The sequence below is a fragment of the Jaculus jaculus genome, chromosome 3 (assembly GCF_020740685.1).
Source record: "Jaculus jaculus isolate mJacJac1 chromosome 3, mJacJac1.mat.Y.cur, whole genome shotgun sequence".
Classification (NCBI taxonomy): domain Eukaryota; kingdom Metazoa; phylum Chordata; class Mammalia; order Rodentia; family Dipodidae; genus Jaculus; species Jaculus jaculus.
Window position 1 is genome coordinate 168614502 of NC_059104.1, and position 18888 is coordinate 168633389.

An 18888-nucleotide genomic window follows, 5' to 3' on the forward strand; every position below is an offset into this window, starting at 1 on the left:
AACTCCAGACACATGTGCCCCTTGTGCATCTGACTTATGTGGGTCCTGGGGAATCAAACAAGGGTCCTTTGGCTTTGTAGGCAAACACCATCTCTCCAGCCCTAATGAATTTTTTTTTTTTTTTTTGCAACCAGGGCTTCCATATGTTGGGAGAAGTGCTTTATCATTGAGCCACACTCCTTGCCCCATTAGGAAAATTTTTTTGCATGTGTATATAGTATGTGTGCTTATGTGTATAGGTACATGTGTGTGTATGTGTGTGTTTGGAGGCCAGAGGTCAATGTTTAGTGTCTGCCCCAATTACTACTTCCCACATTATTTTTTTATTTTATTTTATTTTATTTTTGGTTTATCAAGGTAGGGTCTCACTCTAGTCCAGGCTGACCTGGAATTCACTCTGTAGTCTCAGGGTAGCCTCGAACTCACAACGATCCTCCTACCTCTGCCTCCCAAGTGCTGGGATTAAAGGTATGTGCCATGCCTTGCCACTTTATTTATTTAATTTATTTGTTTTGGTTTTTCAAGGTAGGGTCTCACTGTAGCCCAGGCTGGCCTGGAATTCACTGTGTAGTCCCAGGGTGGCCTTGAACTCATGGCAATCCTCCTGCCTCTCCCACTCCATTTTTGAGATAGGACTTCTCAGTGAACCAGGAGAATTCTCTTTCAACTCCCCAATGCACTGTCATACTCAGCTTTTATGTGAGTCCTGGGGATTCAAACTCAGGTTCTCATGCTTGCCTAGCAAGCACTTTACCAACTGAACGCGATCTCTCCAGTCCCCCAAGAGAAAGAATTTTAAAATTGACTAGGCTCATATTGCTTAGCACAGATCATAATATATTGTTTATACTCAAATGTACTTTGCTGTCCTTCCTTTGAGACATAATGAAAGGTTGCATGTCATATACATGGTAGAAGTCAGTATAAATATTGCTTAAGCAGTCTCTTCTAACTTTGAAATCCTATGAACTATTAGAATTACTTTTTGTGGGCTGATGAGATGGCTTAGCAGTTAAGGCACCTGCCTGCAAAGCCAAAGGACCCAGGTTCTATTCCCCAGGACCCATGTAAGCCAGATGCATAAGGTGGCGCATGTGTGTGGAGTTTGTTTACAGCTGATAGCAGCCCTGGTGTGCCCATTCTCTCTCTCTATTTGCCTCTTTCTCTTTGTCAATTAAATTTTTTAAAAAAATTTAAAAAGGAATTACTTTTTATGCTTGTTTTTGCTTTGTTTGGTGACTCTTCCTGATGCCTTATTTAGTAAACTACTTGATAAATTGAAAACTTACTGAAATGTATGTGGATAATTAACATGTCTTTCCTGATATGTATTTTATTTGGTGTTATAAAAATTCTATTTTAACTTACAATGAAAAAATTATTTAGCTTTGCGCAGTGGCAGTATCGTAGCCAATGAGGTTTATCCGAGGCGCGATTATTGCTAATTGAAAACTTTTCCCAATACCCCGCTGTGACGACTTGCAATATAGTCAGCATTGGCAATTTTTGACAGTCTCTACGGAGACTGAAAAAAAAAAATGATTTAAACAGAACTATTTTCTAATGCTAAGTTTAATAGTATAAATTTTTATGGGCTATTTCAGATTTCTCATCTATGTATCTAGTTACAAATCTAAGGGTATGATTGGATGCTGTAGTAGAGGCATATTATAAGGTGGTCATGCTACCTGTTTATATTAACTGTAACTAAAGTAAGTTCTAAGAAAAGAATATGTGATTATTTTATTGATAAGTCTCTGGAAAATCATTATAAATATGTTTTGCTATTTAATATGTCTCTTTTTATAGTTTAATGTATTTTAATAGCAAGTTTACAGGTACAATACAGAAGACAGGCAATATTAAAAATATAATGGCGTATAAGGTAACTCAGTTAGAAAAGTATAGTGAATGGGAAGGATCTACTGTTTGATAAAAAATACTACAAACACCATTTAGTTGCTGTCAATAAGAAATTCACTTTAAAAAAAATTCAAATGCTAGAATTTCCCAGAAAAATTTAACAGGTTTATTTATAATTGTTATAAAGTGTTGGAACTTGTTCACTGAACCGTTTTGTCTTGCATTAATGCTTTACATCTCTGCATTTATATTAAAATTCCACACACAAATGAACATGGGAAAATTGCCAGTATCTGATTTCTGTCTCCTGGTTCTTCACTCACAGTCATATGCTTAAGTACCTTCTGATCCCATGGAAAAAAAATACCTAACATTCACAACTACTGATATCAGGAAGAGAAAAAAATGTTTTTTTCGAGAATGAACTGTTTCCTATCATAGTGCACTCCTAAGCATGCTCTCCACATATGTGTGTGCTAGCTGGATATATTTTGGCATATTTATTTCACATTTGGCATGGACAGCACACAGGTTGGTATCTTCAAAAAGGCCAACCAAATAGGCCTCACTTGCCTCCTGCAAAGCACCACTAGCTTCACTTTGAAATCACAGGTCTGTTTTGAAGTCCTGAGCAATTTCTTATACCAGATGCTGGAAGGGCAGTTTTTAAATCAGAAGTTCAATGGACTTCTGAGAGCATCTAATTTCACAGAGTGCCACAGTACCAGGCCTGTAACAATGAGGTTCCTTCACTCCCTCCAGTAGAGGGCGCACTCTTGCAAGCTGCTTTTGTAGCTAGTTCCTTGGGTGTTTTACCACGGGTGGATTTGTGGGCGGTGGGCTTTGTATGAGCCATAGTATAGAGCGCCTCACCTACCTAACCCAAGCAAGCTAGAGACAGCGCTGGCATTAGAGAACGGAGTGGTGGCTGCTCATGGCGATATTTTTAACTTGGTAGTAAATTTGATATGCTTTTTCATGAAGCCAGATATTTCTGTTATAGCCAAGAAAGGATCTGATAAGCATTTAAGTAACTGTAGCTATGTTTTTCTATCACTAGGTTTATTGGGAAACTGGTGCTCAAATCACATCTCCTCATGATAAAGAAATTCTGAAATGTATAGAGGAGTGTGTGGAACCCTGGAATGGTTCCTGGAATGATAACTTGGTGGACACCAGCCCCTTGAAGAAAGATCCTCTGCAGGACATTTGCAAGAGATACCTGGAAGATCTGAAAAAAATCTGTTTTTACAGGTATCCAAATGGAAAAATACCAGAGCATTTTTATGTGAAACAATATGGTGACTGGAATAAAAGATGCCAGAGTGACATGTTCATAACTATCAAAGCAATAGGTGTTCTCCTTACATGCCTATCAAAAAAATGTTAAATTTTTATAATAAATGTTGTTCATTATAGGGAATGGTTAGTAAATAAGTAAGAATGTAAAAAGTTGCAATGGAAGAGACCAAAGACACTGAGACTAGATGCTAATAAGGAGGACTCAGAAGAGAGCAGGTAACCTAAGTATTAAGTTCTTGAGAGGAAGACTAGAAAAGAAGTGGAGATACTTGCCATTGAGAAAATAACACTTCCTCACTATTGTCAAATGGAAGAAGGAAGAGATAGGAAAGACGTCAGTTGGTTTTAGAGCTGGTGTGGGAAAATTAGGATGTTCCCATCAGATGGCTTCTATGTCTCGATGTTATTAGGTGAAAGAAAAAGAGAACTAAGAAGAGAAGGTATTGCATCATTTTGGAGAGTAAAAATCTAAGTTTTGGGGATGACCATTTGGGATTGCCTGATAGCATTTAATGTCTGTTGAAAGTGAAGTTATTCAGTTTCCCATGAAATTTTTCTACCAGTATTTAACTATTTTGGTGTGTGTTTGGAAAAGGTATATTGTCAGGTTCACCAAGGGTTGAGATATTGGCGGGCCAAGCTAATCAAAATGACATAAAAGAGGGTGATTAAGCTAGGTGTCTTGAAAGCTAAGCTGGACATGAAAGGCATGAGGGGTCTGCCAGAGAGTGAGAAGAACCAGCTAGGAAGCTTTGTGATGGTTCTGGTAAGAGTCCATGTGGGCCTGGTCAGGAGAAGGGCATTGCACGTGGAGGGATGGGACCTAGGTCAGCAGGTGGAGCCACAAAAGGAGAGGGTAGCTGAACTCAACTGACCGTGCCACCAAAAACAGTGCAACCCCAGTCAGATTCCAGAGTCACTTTTTACAGCAATAGAAAACAATTAAAACTCATATGGAGGCACAAAAAGACCCTGGATAGCCAAAGCAGTCCTGCACAAAAACAATAATGCTGGCGGTATCACCATACCTGATCTCAGGTTATACTGTAGATCTACAGGTAGTAAAAACAGCATGGTACAGGCCCCAAACCAGACATATAGATAAATTAAATAAAACAGAGGCCCTTATAAGACAACGCAACTACAAAATACCAAAAAGCCAAAAAAAAAACCACATTGGAAAAAAGAGCATCTTCAACAAATGGAGCTAGGAAAACTGGTTATCTACATGTAGGCAATGAAACTCAATTCACTATATTAATTATTCTAATCCATGAATTTGGGAAGTCTTTCTTTCTTTGGTATTTTAAATTTTCATTGTAATGGTCCTTTACTCCCCTTTTTAGGTTTCTTCCAAGATATTCTTGGACATCTACTGAAGGTTTTATTCATTTTTTTTTCTCAGAATTTGAGTGTTTTAAGTATTCTTGAAGTAACAAGTAGTTTTATGCTGTTGAATGAATGGTGATTTTCCTTTACAGGGAATTGAACTCCAAAACCACTTTGAAATTTGTACATTCGTCCTTTCATGGAGTTGGACATGATTATGTGCAGTTGGCTTTTCAAGTGTTTGGTTTTAACCCTCCCATTCCAGTCCCGGAACAAAAAGACCCAGATCCAGACTTCTCTACCGTCAAATGCCCAAACCCGGAAGAAGGAGAATCTGTGCTGGTACTCTGCTTACGTACTTAAACGTGGGTGGGACTCACTGACAGTTCAAAGGTTGCTCACATGCTCCATGCAGCCCGGTGGCTCTGCACCTGGTCAGTTAAACTGTACTGGAGCTGTAGATTGAGTTTTGTCTGAGCTCTTTGTGGTGAGTGTTCCTGGTTCTGTGCTTCTTGTTTTCAACTTAACTGAGCAATGTGCCTCCTAAAGTCCATGTCACTGCCATAGTACCTACCCTTAAGAACATTAACATGGAATTTAGGTTCTTCAATACAATCCAGCCTGTTGGGTCGCTGTTTCAGGAACTCTCCCTAAGACTGGCAGAGAAAGAAAATGCTCGAATTGTACTAGCCACAGACCCTGATGCAGACCGACTGGCCGTGGCAGAACTGCAGGAGAAGTGAGTAGTAGCCTGAATGAGACACCTGAGCTTTGAAAAGCAACTATTATCTTACATCTTACAGACTCACTGAAAGTAGTAAAAATATAAGAGAATGACATAAATGTTATCTGAGCCAGGGATAACCTCCTAGGTTGGTATTTTGATGCTTCCTGTCTTTCTTCTCCTCAAAGATCTATTTATTCTTACAAAACTTTGATCAGGCTACATGTGGTCTTTTGTTGTTATTGCTGTCGTCGTCATTGTTTGATTTTTTTCAAGGTAGGGTCTCACTCCAGCCCAGGCGACCTGAAATTCACTATGTAGTCTCAGGGTGGCCTCGAACTCATGGCAATCCTCCTACCTCTGCCTCCCAAGTGCTGGAATTAAAAGTGTGCCACTGTGTCCAGCAATATATATAGTTTTATTTCTTGAATATCTTTGATGAATATTTCCCCTGTATTTACACATTGTTTGAAAACATTAATTTTGAAATGTTTAATTGCTAGCACTCGGGAGGCAGAGGTAGGAAGATCATTGTGAGTTCAGGGCCACCCTGAGGCTACATAGTGAATTCCAGATCAGTCTGGACTAGAGTAAAGCCCTACCTCGAAAAAACAACAACAACAAAAAGATACTGCAAATGTTCTTACACCAGAAAGTCTTAAACATTCATTTAGCAGTTATGTATGTTCTCATTGCTGGAGCAAAACACCCAACTCGAAACAACTATGGGAGTAAAGTTTTTACTTCAGCCTTACGGTTTCAAGGGGAAGCTGCATCATGCCAGAGAAAAGCTTAGCAGCCTGCTCAAAACTTTACATATCCACAGCAGAGAGGGAGAAAAAGGGAAGGAGGGGGAAGAGAGAGGAAGAGAGAGAGAGAGAGAGCGAGAGAGAGAGAGCGCACAAGCAAGAGCACGCTGGCTCTGAACACACAGTGAGCTGGACTAATCAGCCCCAAGGTCCACTCCCAGCAACACGCCTTCAGCAAGGTTCCACCTTTCAAAGGTTCCACCAGCTGGGGGCTAAGTAGGAAGCTTAATCCCAAACACCTGAAGCTATGGAGGATATTTTATATTCAAGCCAGCATAATTCATTATAATTTTTATCATAAGTAGAGTAAAAATTAAAAAGGAGGGCTGGAAACATAGCTTAGCGATTAAGATGTTTGCCTCCAAAGCCTAACAACCTAGGTTCAGTTCCTCACTATCCCTCTAAAGCCAGATACACAAAGTGGCTTATGGGTCTAGAGTTTGCTTGCAGTGACTAGAGGCCCTGGTGTGCCTGTTCTGTCTATCTCTCTCTGCTTACAAATAAAAATAATTTTTAAAAACAAGGCTGGTCGTGGTAGCACACGCCTTTAATCCCAGCACTCAGGAGGCAGAGGTAGGAGGATCGCCGTGAGTTTGAGGCCACCCTGAGACTACATAGTGAATTCCAGGTCAGCCTGAACCAGAGTGAGACCCTACCTTGAAAAAGCAAACAACAAACAAAAAAAACCCACATACAGCCGGGCGTGGTGGCACACGCCTTTAATCCCAGCACTTGGGAGGCAGAGGTAGGAGGATCGCCGAGAGTTCAAGGCCATCCTGAGACTACATAGTGAATTCCAGGTCAGCCTGAGCCAGAGTGAGACCCTACCTCAAAAAACAAAAAAACAAAACAAACAAAAAAAACCCCCCACATACACAAAGTAATAATTTTCCAAAGATTCCTACTAGTAGTACCTAATCAATACTATTCTTACACTAAAGGTTACCCCAGGTCAATTATAAAAAAAGAGTAAATATTTTGTCAAAAGTTCCATATAATAGCTTTTGAATGATGCTAATTTGATTCCTAACTCATGAGAAGTTAGAAAGATCTTGACTTTGAATTTTCGTTGTCTTGACAGTGGTCAATGGAAAGTTTTCACGGGGAATGAGTTGGCAGCATTGTTTGGGTGGTGGATGTTTGATTGCTGGAAGAAAAATAAGTCAAGAAATGCTGATGTGAAGAATGTTTATATGCTGGCCACCACCGTCTCTTCTAAAATTTTAAAAGCAATTGCACTTAAAGAAGGATTTCATTTTGAAGTAAGTATGGATAAGATCTGTGTGTTATTTTTCTAAGCCTCTTTCTTTAAAGATCTCCTGGTTTTATTTATAATTTCCCCAGTTTTTAAAATTCTGTTCACACTTGCTTAATATTTCTGATAACTTGGGTACTATGAACCAAATTCATCTAGTATGTGAGTTTCTGCAATATTCTTCAAAAATTACATCATTACTTCTTAGCCTGTACAACAGTGTCTTGCTCACCAGCAACACAGACTTCACTGCAAAAAAAAAAAAAAAAAAAAAATAGAGCTATCATCAACCCTTTGTTTAGATTCTTTAAGCACACTAAAAACTTCCTGACTTGAGAACTCTGAATTGTACATTAAAATCTAGTGATTCTAAGTGCTGCTCTCATTGCTTGCCTAGCAGCCTCCTCCAAGGAGATGGTGATAGACATTGAGGGGACTCAAAACTCATCAAAGCAAAGCTGGGCGTGGTGGCGCACGCCTTTAATCCCAACACTCGGGAGGCAGAGGTAGGAGGATCCCTGTGAGTTCAAGGCCATCCTGAGACTACAAAGCTAATTCCAGGTCAGCCTAGGCCAGAATGAGACCCTCCCTTGAAAAACAACAATAACATTCAACAACAAACAAACAAAAAAATCATCAAGACAGAAATTTAGATGATGCAAAGAGCTCAGCACTAAAGAAGACTTCTAATGTGTTCTCCAGGGCCCAGGGAGCATCACAGAAGAGGGTCAGAAAGATTGTAGGAGCCACAGGGCGGGAAGGAGTATCCTGAGGCCTTGTCCCCTCAACAGTGAATACCAGTAACCCCACTGAGGAGGGCACTCAGTGGGACATGGGTGAGGAAAAGGGAGAGGATGTAAGAGTATAACCCAGTGGTTGGTTGGAGAGATGGCTTAGAAGTTAAGCACTTGCCTGTGAAGCCTAAGGACCCAGGTTTGAGGCCTCATTCTCCCAGATCCATGTAAGCCAGTTGCACAAGGTGGGTGCATGCATCCGGAGTTCGTTTGCAGTAGCTGGAGGCCCTGCTTCACCCGTTCTCTCACCCCCCTTCTTTCTGTCTCTCTCTCAAATAAAAATAAAACAAAAATTTAAAAAAGAGTATAACCCAATGGGAATATAACCAACATGCACTATCTATGTAGTAAAGTCCATAATAATTAAAGATCCAGTGATTCTACATTCACAAAATAAGCAATAATCATTAGCCCATATCATTCACCTTTGTAGACTTGCTGCAGGTAATGATCATTTTACTACTTGGACTAATGCCAGTTAAGCTCTTTTTCCTCTGCCACCCTTGCCAGATGTCAGTGAAAGCATCTTTCTTGAACCATCAACTTACAGATCTTAATACTAATTAGATAATAAAAGATAATTATACTTCTCCAAACACAAGTAGAAAAATAGAAGGTATTGAAATTTTATTCAAGTTTAAGGTTATGAATTGTAATATTACATTTTCTTCATAGCAGGAAAAATATAAGCATAAAAGGGAAAAAATAATGTTACTATAGTATCATAATTATTTGTTTCTGTAGGCATGTTCTTGGCTTTTTTATTTGGGAGGAGGAGATAGAGAAGTGAAATTAGGAACCAAGTTAGTGATGGCAAGCTCTAGAACTAGTGTATATCACATGCTCAGGGCATTGCTGAAAGTAGACAGCAGCTCATCAGACAACAACTCCTCGATTCTAATTCCTGAAGAAGGCCTTAGTGTTACAGGAGGGTACACTTGGCTAAGTCCTATGATGTGACGCCCTTCATAAGCACTCATGCTAGGGGCTATGATGAAGCTTGAAGGACACTTTCAGGAAAGCAATAGAATTAAGCTCCGCCTCCATCTCTTACATGCACAGTCTTAGGAATTTACTTAATCTCTGAGTCTGTCAGGCAACACTGCTTGCGAGCATTAGAAATGATCATGCAAAACACATATTATAGTACTTAATAAGTAGGTGGTTATAACATGCATATATTTATGTTACTTTGTACCTATATTCATAAATATGTTTGGTGTAAGTCCCCTGTTGCTGTACTGTATGTATAGCATAGTGGCTATGTGTGTAGTTACAGCCCTTTGTGACTATATACTTGCCACAGTATAAATGTTTATGTACAAGGACCATCACAGAAGATCGCTGCACGTGGTTAGGTGCGTTTAATGATGGGCTTTTCTCTAGTGTGTATTCATGGGTCCCTTAATGAGAGTGGGTTCTTCTGCATTTCAGGAAACATTACCAGGCTTTAAGTGGATTGGAAGTAGGATAAAAGACCTCCTGGAAAATGGGAAAGAAGTCCTTTTTGCATTTGAAGAGTCTATTGGTATGTAGTAAATATTAAAATCTTTTCTTTTAAGATTTTTTTTCAGTGTGGTAATTACATAGAGAGAAATTTTGCCTTGGGGTTTTAATTGTAAATTGAAAAACACAGAGAAATCAGTAATATGTCCATCAGGGAGGGAAAAAAAGCTACAAGTCCCCTCTATTATTTAATATTGATGGGCTTCATCTATGACTAGGCCCTTATGTGACTGGCTTCCTGATTTTGTTTTTTGTTGCTGTTGTTGGTTTTTTTTTTTTTAATTTGTTTGTTATTTCTGTTTTGAGATAAATTCTTGCTAGGTAGCCCAGGCTGATCTTGAACTTGTGATCCTCCTGGCTCAGCCTCCTGAGTACTAGGACTTTGCACCACCACATCTGACTTAACACTAGGCCCTTCATTTCACTGGTCCTCCTGAAGAAGTGTAAAATTAACTGCAGTAGCGGGCTTAAATTCTCCCCTTTTCTAAAGAGCCTGCTTACCCGTCAGGCTTCCTGTGTGGAACCTCAGTGCTGGATAAGGATGGGGTGAGCGCGGCCGCTGTTGTTGCCGAGATGGCGTCCTTCCTGGAAACCAGGAGCACCACACTCCAGGAGCAGCTGAGTAATGTTTATCAACTGTAAGTTCTAGAAACTTTACAGGCTGGATCATGCTTGCTTTTTTATTAGTATTATTATTTCAGTCCTACCCTTGAGGAACAGCCAGGTTTCTTTAATGTTAAAATTGTCTGAATTAGAGTATCACTTTCTGTAAAATATTATAATAGGCCTATTTTTGGGATATATGTATGTATGTATGTATATATGTATATGTATATTTCTAAAGGGTTGCCTGAGCTCTGACTTTAGCTTTAAATTTCTGTGCAGATATGGTTATCACATGTCAAAAACTTCATATTTCTTGTGCTATGATCCACCTACCATAAAAACTATATTTGAGAGGATTCGCAATTTTGAGTCTCCCAAGGAATATCCAAAATTTTGTGGGACATTTGCTATATTGCATGTACGGGACATTACCACTGGTTATGACAGCAGCCAGCCTAATAAAAAATCAGTAAGTACCTTCTCCCCCCACAAACAATGCGCATAATTTAAATGGCTGATATCACCAAAAAGTCCAGAGCGTGTTCACTTCCTTATTACAAAGGTCATTGTTTAGGGTCAGCCAGGTGGAAGAAACGCGGAGGCAAGGTACCACAGCGAAGTCAGGGTAAGGCCTTCCATGCAGTCTGCAGGGCCCCACCCTCCTGTCCCAGTGCGTCCGTATTTCCCTCTGCAAGCTGAAGTCCTGAAACACAATATCTTTTTAAAAAATATTTTTATATTTCTATTATTTTTATTTATTTGAGAGAGAAAGAGACAGATAGACAGAGAAAGAATGGGCATGTCATGGCCTCCAGCTGCTGCAAATGAACTCCAGACACATGTACCACCTTGTACATCTGCCTTACGTAGATCCTGGGGAAATTGAACCTGGGTCCTTTGGCTTTGCAGGCAATCACTTAAACTCCTAAACCATCCTTAAGCCCATAAAACACATATTTTTTAAAATATATTTTTTTATTTATATAAATTTTTGAAAGCAGAGAGAGAGAGAAGTGAGACAGAGAAAATAGGCATACCAGGGCCTCCAGCTACTGCAAACAAACTCCAGATGCATGTGCCACTTTGTGTATCTGGCTTTACATGGGAACTGGAGAATCAAACCTGGATCTTTAGGCTTTTCAGGCAAGCATCTTAACCACTGAGCTATCTCTCCAGCCCCTAAAACACGTATTTTTTAAGAAAAGATTTTTGCTTTTTTTCTTTAATTTTTATTTACTTATTTGAGAGAGAAAGCAGCAGATAGAGAGAATGGGCATGCCAGGGCCTCCAACCACTGCAAATGAACACCAGATACATGTGTCACCTTGTGCATCTGGCTTACCTGGATCCTGGGGAATTGAACCTGCATCCTTTGGCTTCACAGGCAAACGCCTTAACCACTAAATCATCTCTCCAGCCCAATTAAAGTTTTTTTATTACAATAATTCATGCTATAATAAAATAGCATCCTATACTTTCTTTTAAAAAATATTTATTTATTTGAGAAAGAGGCAGATAGAAAGAAAGGGAGGGAGAGAATGGACCTGCTAGGGCCTTCCAGCTACTGCAGAAGAACTCCAGATGCATGTGCCACCTTGTGCATCTGGCTTTACATGGGTGGGTCCTGGGGAATCAAACTCATGTTCTTGGGATTTGCAGGCAAGTGTCTTAACCATTGAGCCATCTCTCCAGTCTCTCCTGTACTTTCTTAAGAGCAGGACCAGTGGTTTTCTCCGGAGTCGTCTTTAGTACATGGATTGTCTCTCTGATTTTAGTGCTCATCACTCTCCCCTGTCATTTGTGATACCTCAGGCAAGGGGGATTGGGTAGATAGAGAGAAGGACCAAGCAGTGCAAAGGTGGAGACAGAGTTCAGTGATGACAAATAATGTGGAACATGAGGTCTGTGGCTGGGGAGATGGCTCAATGGTTGAAGGCGCTCACTTGCAAAGCCTGCTTGGCCCAGGTTCAGTTCCTCAGTATTCACATAAAACCAGATGCACAAAGTGGTACATGCATCTGGAGTTTCTAGGCAAGAGACCTTGATACACCATATATTCATTATCTCTCAAATTAAATAGAGAATGGTGTATTTATTCTCTCTCTCCCTTTTTCTCTCTCAAATGAATAAATATTTTAAGAAAGAAAATGAAATAAAAAGCTTAAGCCATACAAGCCATCTTTGTAATTTTGACTTCACTTTCTCCCTGTGCCTCTAGACAAATAAAACAACTTAGAGTTTGTTATACACCGAATTTAAGTTTTTCTGTAGTCTTGGCACTTTGGGCTTGGAGTTTCTGTTTCTTGTTCTACTGCTTAGCTGATTGCCTCAAACAGGCCACTTATTGCCTTTGAGCCTTATCTGTAAAATGCTAGTGATATTGGTTACTGACCTGCAGGATTTTGTTGAGGCCCAGATATTACATATATATTACTGAAGGCCTGAGTTATTGTGAGAGCTCAGTAAACGATTAAGTTATTATGTTGTCAAGCTTCTATATCTTGCTTTTGGTTTTGTTTAACTTTTTTCAAGGTAGGGTCCATTATATAGTCTAGGCCGACCTGGAACTCACTCTGTAGCCCCAGGCTGGTTTCGAACTCACTGTGATCCTACTACTTCAGCCTCCTGAGTACTGGCACTAAAGCCACCATACCTGGATTATATATTATATATATTTTTAAAGACAGGATCTCATTTGTAGCCCTGGCTGGCCTTGAATTTACAAAGATCCTTCTGCATCTGTCTACCAAGTACCAAGATTATAGATGTGTGTCACCACACACACACATATTCTAATTTCTTTTTTTTGGTGGGGGGGCAGGGAGAGGTTTGAGGTAGGGTCTCACTCTAGCCCAGGCTGGCTTTGAACTTATAATGATCCTCCTACCTTGGCCTCCCAAGTGCTGGGATTAAAAGCATGCACCACCATACCCAGCCTATATTTCTTTTTTTTTTTTTTTTTTGGTCATTTTTTATTTATTTATTTGAGAGTGACAGACACAGAGAGAAAGACAAATAGAGGGAGAGAGAGAGAATGGGCGAGCCAGGGCTTCTAGCCACTGCAAACGAACTCCAGACGCGTGCGCCCCCTTGTGCATCTGGCTAACGTGGGACCTGGGGAACCGAGCCTCGAACAGGGGTCCTTAGGCTTCACAGGCAAGCGCTTAGCCACTAAGCCATCTCTCCAGCCCTATATTTCTTTTTTTTTTTTTTTTTGATTTTTTGAGGTAGGGTCTCACTCTACCCAGGCTGACCTGGAATTCACTATGTAGTCTCAGGGTGGCCTCGAACTCACAGCGATCCTCCTACCTCTGCCTCCCAAGTGCTGGGATTAAAGGCGTGCGCCACCACGCCCGGCTCTGGCCCTGTATTTCTTTTTTAATTAAAAAATTTAGCCTGGCATGGTGGTGCACGCCTTTAATCCCAGCATTTGGAAGGCAGAGGTAGAAGGATTGATGGGAGTTCAAGGCCAGTCTGAGACTCCATAGTGAATTCCAGGTCCGCCTGGGCCAGAGTGAGACCCTACCTTGAAAAACAAACAAACAAACAAATTTACTATCCTGCCCATTTTTAAACAGTCAGGACTGTAGGGTTAAGAATATTCCTATTGTTCTACAACAGAGTTCCAAACCTTTTTGCCGTGCTCAGTTGAAATTCTGTACCCCCGTTAAGTGACACCCTCCCACCGCACCCGCCAGCCTCGGCACCCAGCCTGTCTGCTTGGTTTCTGTGAACCGCTTTAGCTGTTGCATGAAAGTGAAGTGTGTTCAGTAGCCCTCTGCAGTGGTGATGGTCTCACGTAGAAATGTCGTTGCGTTTTGCACAGGTGCTGCCTGTGAGTAAAAGCAGCCAAATGATTACATTTACTTTTCAAAATGGCTGCGTGGCTACTCTTCGTACAAGCGGGACAGAACCAAAGATAAAGTATTACGCAGAGATGTGTGCGTCACCCGACCAAAGGTGAGAATTGATTTTGTGTGTATATATATAAGAGCTTTATTGAAACATAATTCATGCACCATACAGTGTGCCCATTTAAAACCTACGATTCAGTGGTTTTTAATGTATTCAGAGTTGTATAACTATCAATTAACTACAGTTAATTTTAGAACATTTTCACCACCCCAAATAGATGCTGCATGCTCATTAGAACTATTCCTGTTTCCCTCCCTCACTACATTAAGCGCCACCAATGTACGATTTCTCGCTGTAGGCTTGCTTATGCTGGGCAAGTATTAGCCATTGTGTTGCTGTGACAAAACACTTACAGGCAGCGTGAGGAGGATTTATGTGCGGTCCCGCTTCCAGAGGCTTCGTTCGTGATCAGCTGGGTTCACTACTTTGGACCTGAGGCAAGCCTGCACATGCTGGTAGTGGAGGCACATGGAAGAGGATGCTGTCACCTGAGGGTGGACAGGAAGCAAAGAGACAGGGACCAGGCACAGCCTTTAAAGGCACACCTCCAGTGACCTACTTCCTTCAGCGGGGCTCCCAACAAAAGAGCATCAGTAGCCGAAGACCAAGCATTTCTCTCTCAAAACTTGGGGGATGATCCAGATCCAAACCACTACAGGACATTTCACATAAATGAAATACAATGGATTATTGCCCTTTGTGGCTGGCAGCTTTTTTGGCATAAGATTTTTTAGGTCCATCTATGATATTTTTTTGTTTTTTTAATTTTTTCAAGGTAGGGTTTTACTTTTTGAAAAACTGTCAGACTGTTTTCTAAAGAAAACATTTTTTGGAAATTGAACTTCAAAATTATAGTGAATTCCTATCCTTAGATTTCTGAGCTTTTTTTTTTTTTTTTTTTTTTTTTTTTTTTTTTTTTTTTTTGGTTTTTCGAGGTAGGGTCTCACTCTGGCTCAGGCTGACCTGGAATTCACTATGGAGTCTCAGGGTGGCCTCGAACTCTCGGAGATCCTCCTACCTCTGCCTCCCGAGTGCTGGGATTAAAGGCGTGCGCCACCACGCCCGGCTGATTTCTGAGCTTTAATATTACATGGGGAACATCAACAAATGATCAACACATAATCTGTATTTATTGCCAAACATTTGGTTTCTGTGTCTAATATGGTTTGACCTAATCTGTTCAACTTACTTCCTAAGATTATGAATTTAGTTTGACATAAAATGGTTTAATAAACATATCAAAAATTTATTTAAACTTAGTAAAATCTATACTTCCTGTAATGCTGTCTTTGACCAATGTGCTTTTTGGGAGTACACTTTTTGAAATTGTCTTCAGAAACTGGGTAGGGTACATTGTTCTGTATGTGCATGTATCTTTATATTAAGATTTTATTTCCACTGGGAAGGACAAGGACCCCCCTAGCATCATTCAGAATAGCATTTAAAGCTGTCCAGGTCAGTGAATGCTGTATTTGGTTAAAAGTGAAAGAACTGTTGAAAATAAAAACTGATTTGTTGTGGTGCCTGTAAAATAACTGTGGGGGCAGTGCAGCAAAAGCTTCTCTAGGAAGGTCTGGGCGGCGGCAGCTCCTCAGTGGATGGTAGGAAGGCCCTCCTTGTTAAGTATAGAATTATTTTTACAAATACCTCATCCTTTTAATCATAATCCTTCTACCACCTGAAAAAAAATCTGCCACATCATTCCATGTCATGTGTAGTGAGTATCCTTCTGAGTATTCAGGAAGCCATTGTACCATAAAATGAATATAGAATGTGGTGGTGTCACAGCTATTAGATTGCCTGACCTAGAATTCGTCAGACTTACTTAACTCAAGCTGAATCATGGACCAAGTAACACCTATGAAGACAGTTCAGTTTTAATTTATTAGTGGTGTTTTCTTTGTGTATGGTTTTATGAGGGTGTCTTTTATTTTGTTTTACCTGAATGAATTTCTCATTTGTTTACTAATTAATCACCCCATCAGGCCCTCTTCAAAGTAAAAAATAGCTAAATAGAATTTGAGGTTATTTAAACAAATAATTTTGAACTCTGTTTTTTCTCAGTGATACTGCCTTATTGGAAGAAGAACTGAAGAAACTCATTGAGGCTCTGATAGAGAATTTTCTTGAACCCAGTAAGAATGGACTGATCTGGCGCTCTGTGTAGGCCCACCAATATGTCAAGACTTTGCTCTTGAGTATGGGACAGAATGTCCAAGAACTCTGTGAATTGAACCCTGTTTTAGAATTCTCTCTCATCTGGCCAAGTATCTTTCCCTTTTTCTTTTCTTTCCACTGTTCAGCTGGTTAAACTGTATAAATTTGAAATGAAAATATCTAGAGGGATATAATTCAAGAATTTTATCTTGAATGAAAATAATTAGATTAAGAGTATTAAAGTGACACATCATTCTTTAACATAAACAAAGTACAAAAGTAAGCTTTCTTAGTGAACTGTGGTTATGCTTAGTTCCTTATATTGTAATTGTGTATAGCATGGTTTAAAAAAAGAGTCAAATGGATGTTATATAATTATAGGGTTAGTTAAGGAAATTAGTCCTTAAAGGTAGAAAGTCTGTAGTACTGTTTATAGTCCATTATGGAAAAACCATCACTGTTATGTTATAGGCATTGACTTTCAAATTGTTAGCCCAGCTTGGTGACACATTCCTGTAGTTACAGCCCTTAGATGGCTGAGGCAGGAGGATCTTCAGTTAGTTCAAGGCGAGCCTGGGCTACATAGAAAGATTTTTGTCAAAATGAAGTATTTAGGTTTGCTAATTTAAGGCACACATGTGGTTTTGCACCTCTGTTCTGGGTGTCCTTCGTGCAGTGTATGTTTACTGTATGTATTTAAGACTCCGACGTTTACTGAACATAAAGCAATAGTGGCAACGCGCTGGTGGCTGTGCCCTTGTCAAGCTTTTCAGTGCCTCCTCAGGGTCTGCTGTGTGCTCAAATAATGTTCCTGCATTGAATACGATGTTATCAGTCAATTCCCAAATAATTAAGGAAAATCTTCTAACCTATGTAGGTGCTTTCTCGATAGAAAACCAATTTGTTGAGTTTAAGATTCTGTGGTTTTCAGAAAAAAAAGGTCAAAATAAAAGCTGACAGTACAGCTAGTTGAATTCTGTCAGTTATCATAACCTTTAAGTAAAGAAAGCATCTAACTGGGGAATGTGCTCTGCATTTGTCTGTTTGAAAGTCTTTTTGAGTTACATTTAGTCTTTCATCTGGTGAGGAAGTGCTTAGAACCACATACCGCCTGCTCCAGTGCCCGTCCTGAGCTGACTCTGGAAGCTGAGCAGGTGAGGCCTGGTTCGTAGCTGGGTGGGAGGTCGTAGGGATTAGCAAACACGAAAACTGAAGGCTGTTAGGTTCCAATTTATTTTAACGTCTTGCTGCCTTCTGTGGAATTTCTGATCACTTAATATTAAACATCTCTTTAACGTGGTCAAAATTTCTTCAGACAAGTCACCTTTAGTTGACCTAATAGAGAAGTGCTGTTTTGTCTGCTTTATATGTGCCTTGTCGTCCAGAATGCACGTGCGGTAGCTAAATGCCAATGACAAGGCCCTGGGGGCAGTCATTTAAACCAGCTGAATTAGGAGATAACATTGGTATTAGACCATTTATTTCCCCCAAATAATAATGTAAAAGTCAAACTGACTAGAATGTTAATTGAATTGCTCTTTGAGCTGTTACCACTATCACCTAACTTTGGTTGAGCTCATATAATCCAAATAATTTTCCAATTACTGCATTGCCACTATTGTTAATTTGTTCCTTCCTTAGTTCCTTATAGCTGGATCTTATATGACTGTAGATAATGCTAGTTAATATAAAGTGCCATTTTTCTGTGTGAGCTTATTTTAAAGGCTTTGTATTAGAGAAGAAAGATGGAGAATTTTTTTTATTTTAAAAATGTGTAAAATATTTTGTTGCATTGGCTTTTAGGAATGTAGGTTGTAACTTAAGAAACGGCATATATTCTACAAAGCAGTATGAACAATGTTTTATATATATATATATATATATATATATATATATATATATATATATATATATATATGCTGTATTTCAGTGACCCAAGAACAAAATGAAAGTAACGTGATATGAAGGTTCATTCACAATCACTAGGCATGCTATGAATGTCATTCTTTCCTGAAGAGAACATTTTTACTTGAATGTTTTAATATTTAATATGTAAGTCATCTGTAGGTGAAAAGTATAGATTCTTATCTCAAAAGTTAAATTACAAAGTTAAAATTCACAAAATTTTACAAAAGCTCCCATAGTATATACATTGAGGGAATAATATGATTCTGTTCAAATTCTTTTTTTAATCTATTTCATTTATTTATTTGAGACAGAGAGATAGAATTAGTGAGAATGGGTACTCCAGGGCCTCCAGCCACTGCAAATGAACTCCAGACGCATGTGCCACCATGTGCATCTGGCTTATGTGGGACCTGGAGAATCGAACCTGGGTCCTTAGGCTTCACAGGCATATGCCTTAACTGCTAAGCCATCTCTCCAGCCTGATTCTGTGCAAATTCTTGAATCTAAGCATATCTTAACATGCACTTGACATAATGGGTGTGCACTTGCATGACAGGATAAATTCAATGACAGCTCAAGGATGCTGACGTATGTGTCCTCAGCCTTGGCCACTGCACTGTTTATCTCCCTTTTAAAAAAAAAACATATTATGAAAATCATTATATTTTCACTGAGTGAGTAAATCAAATGTCTTTTCTGGGGCTTTGGGGAAAAGAAAAG

At 39.6% G+C, this 18888-nt stretch overlaps 1 protein-coding gene and 1 non-coding gene across 3 annotated transcripts in view; both read left to right on the top strand.

Annotated features, from left to right (window-relative positions):
- Positions 1-18120, top strand: part of Pgm2l1 (phosphoglucomutase 2 like 1) — a 63729-nt gene extending 45609 nt beyond the window's left edge. The window contains exons 6-14 of one of the 2 annotated variants that reach the window (XM_004656277.3): positions 2924-3117; positions 4647-4836; positions 5136-5233; positions 7109-7289; positions 9511-9604; positions 10091-10220; positions 10468-10657; positions 14015-14148; positions 16168-18120. In XM_004656277.3, coding sequence (XP_004656334.1) covers positions 2924-3117; positions 4647-4836; positions 5136-5233; positions 7109-7289; positions 9511-9604; positions 10091-10220; positions 10468-10657; positions 14015-14148; positions 16168-16270 — 1314 coding nt within the window. In that variant the 3' untranslated portion in view covers positions 16271-18120. Of the gene's footprint in view, positions 1-2923; positions 3118-4639; positions 4837-5135; positions 5234-7108; positions 7290-9510; positions 9605-10090; positions 10221-10467; positions 10658-14014; positions 14149-16167 lie in introns of both variants that reach the window. The other variant, XM_045145506.1, reaches the window with a different exon arrangement.
- Positions 1385-1525, top strand: LOC123459601. The gene has a single exon (XR_006636361.1). It is a non-coding gene; the product is annotated as a U4 spliceosomal RNA (small nuclear RNA).
- Positions 18121-18888: the final 768 nt, after the last annotated feature.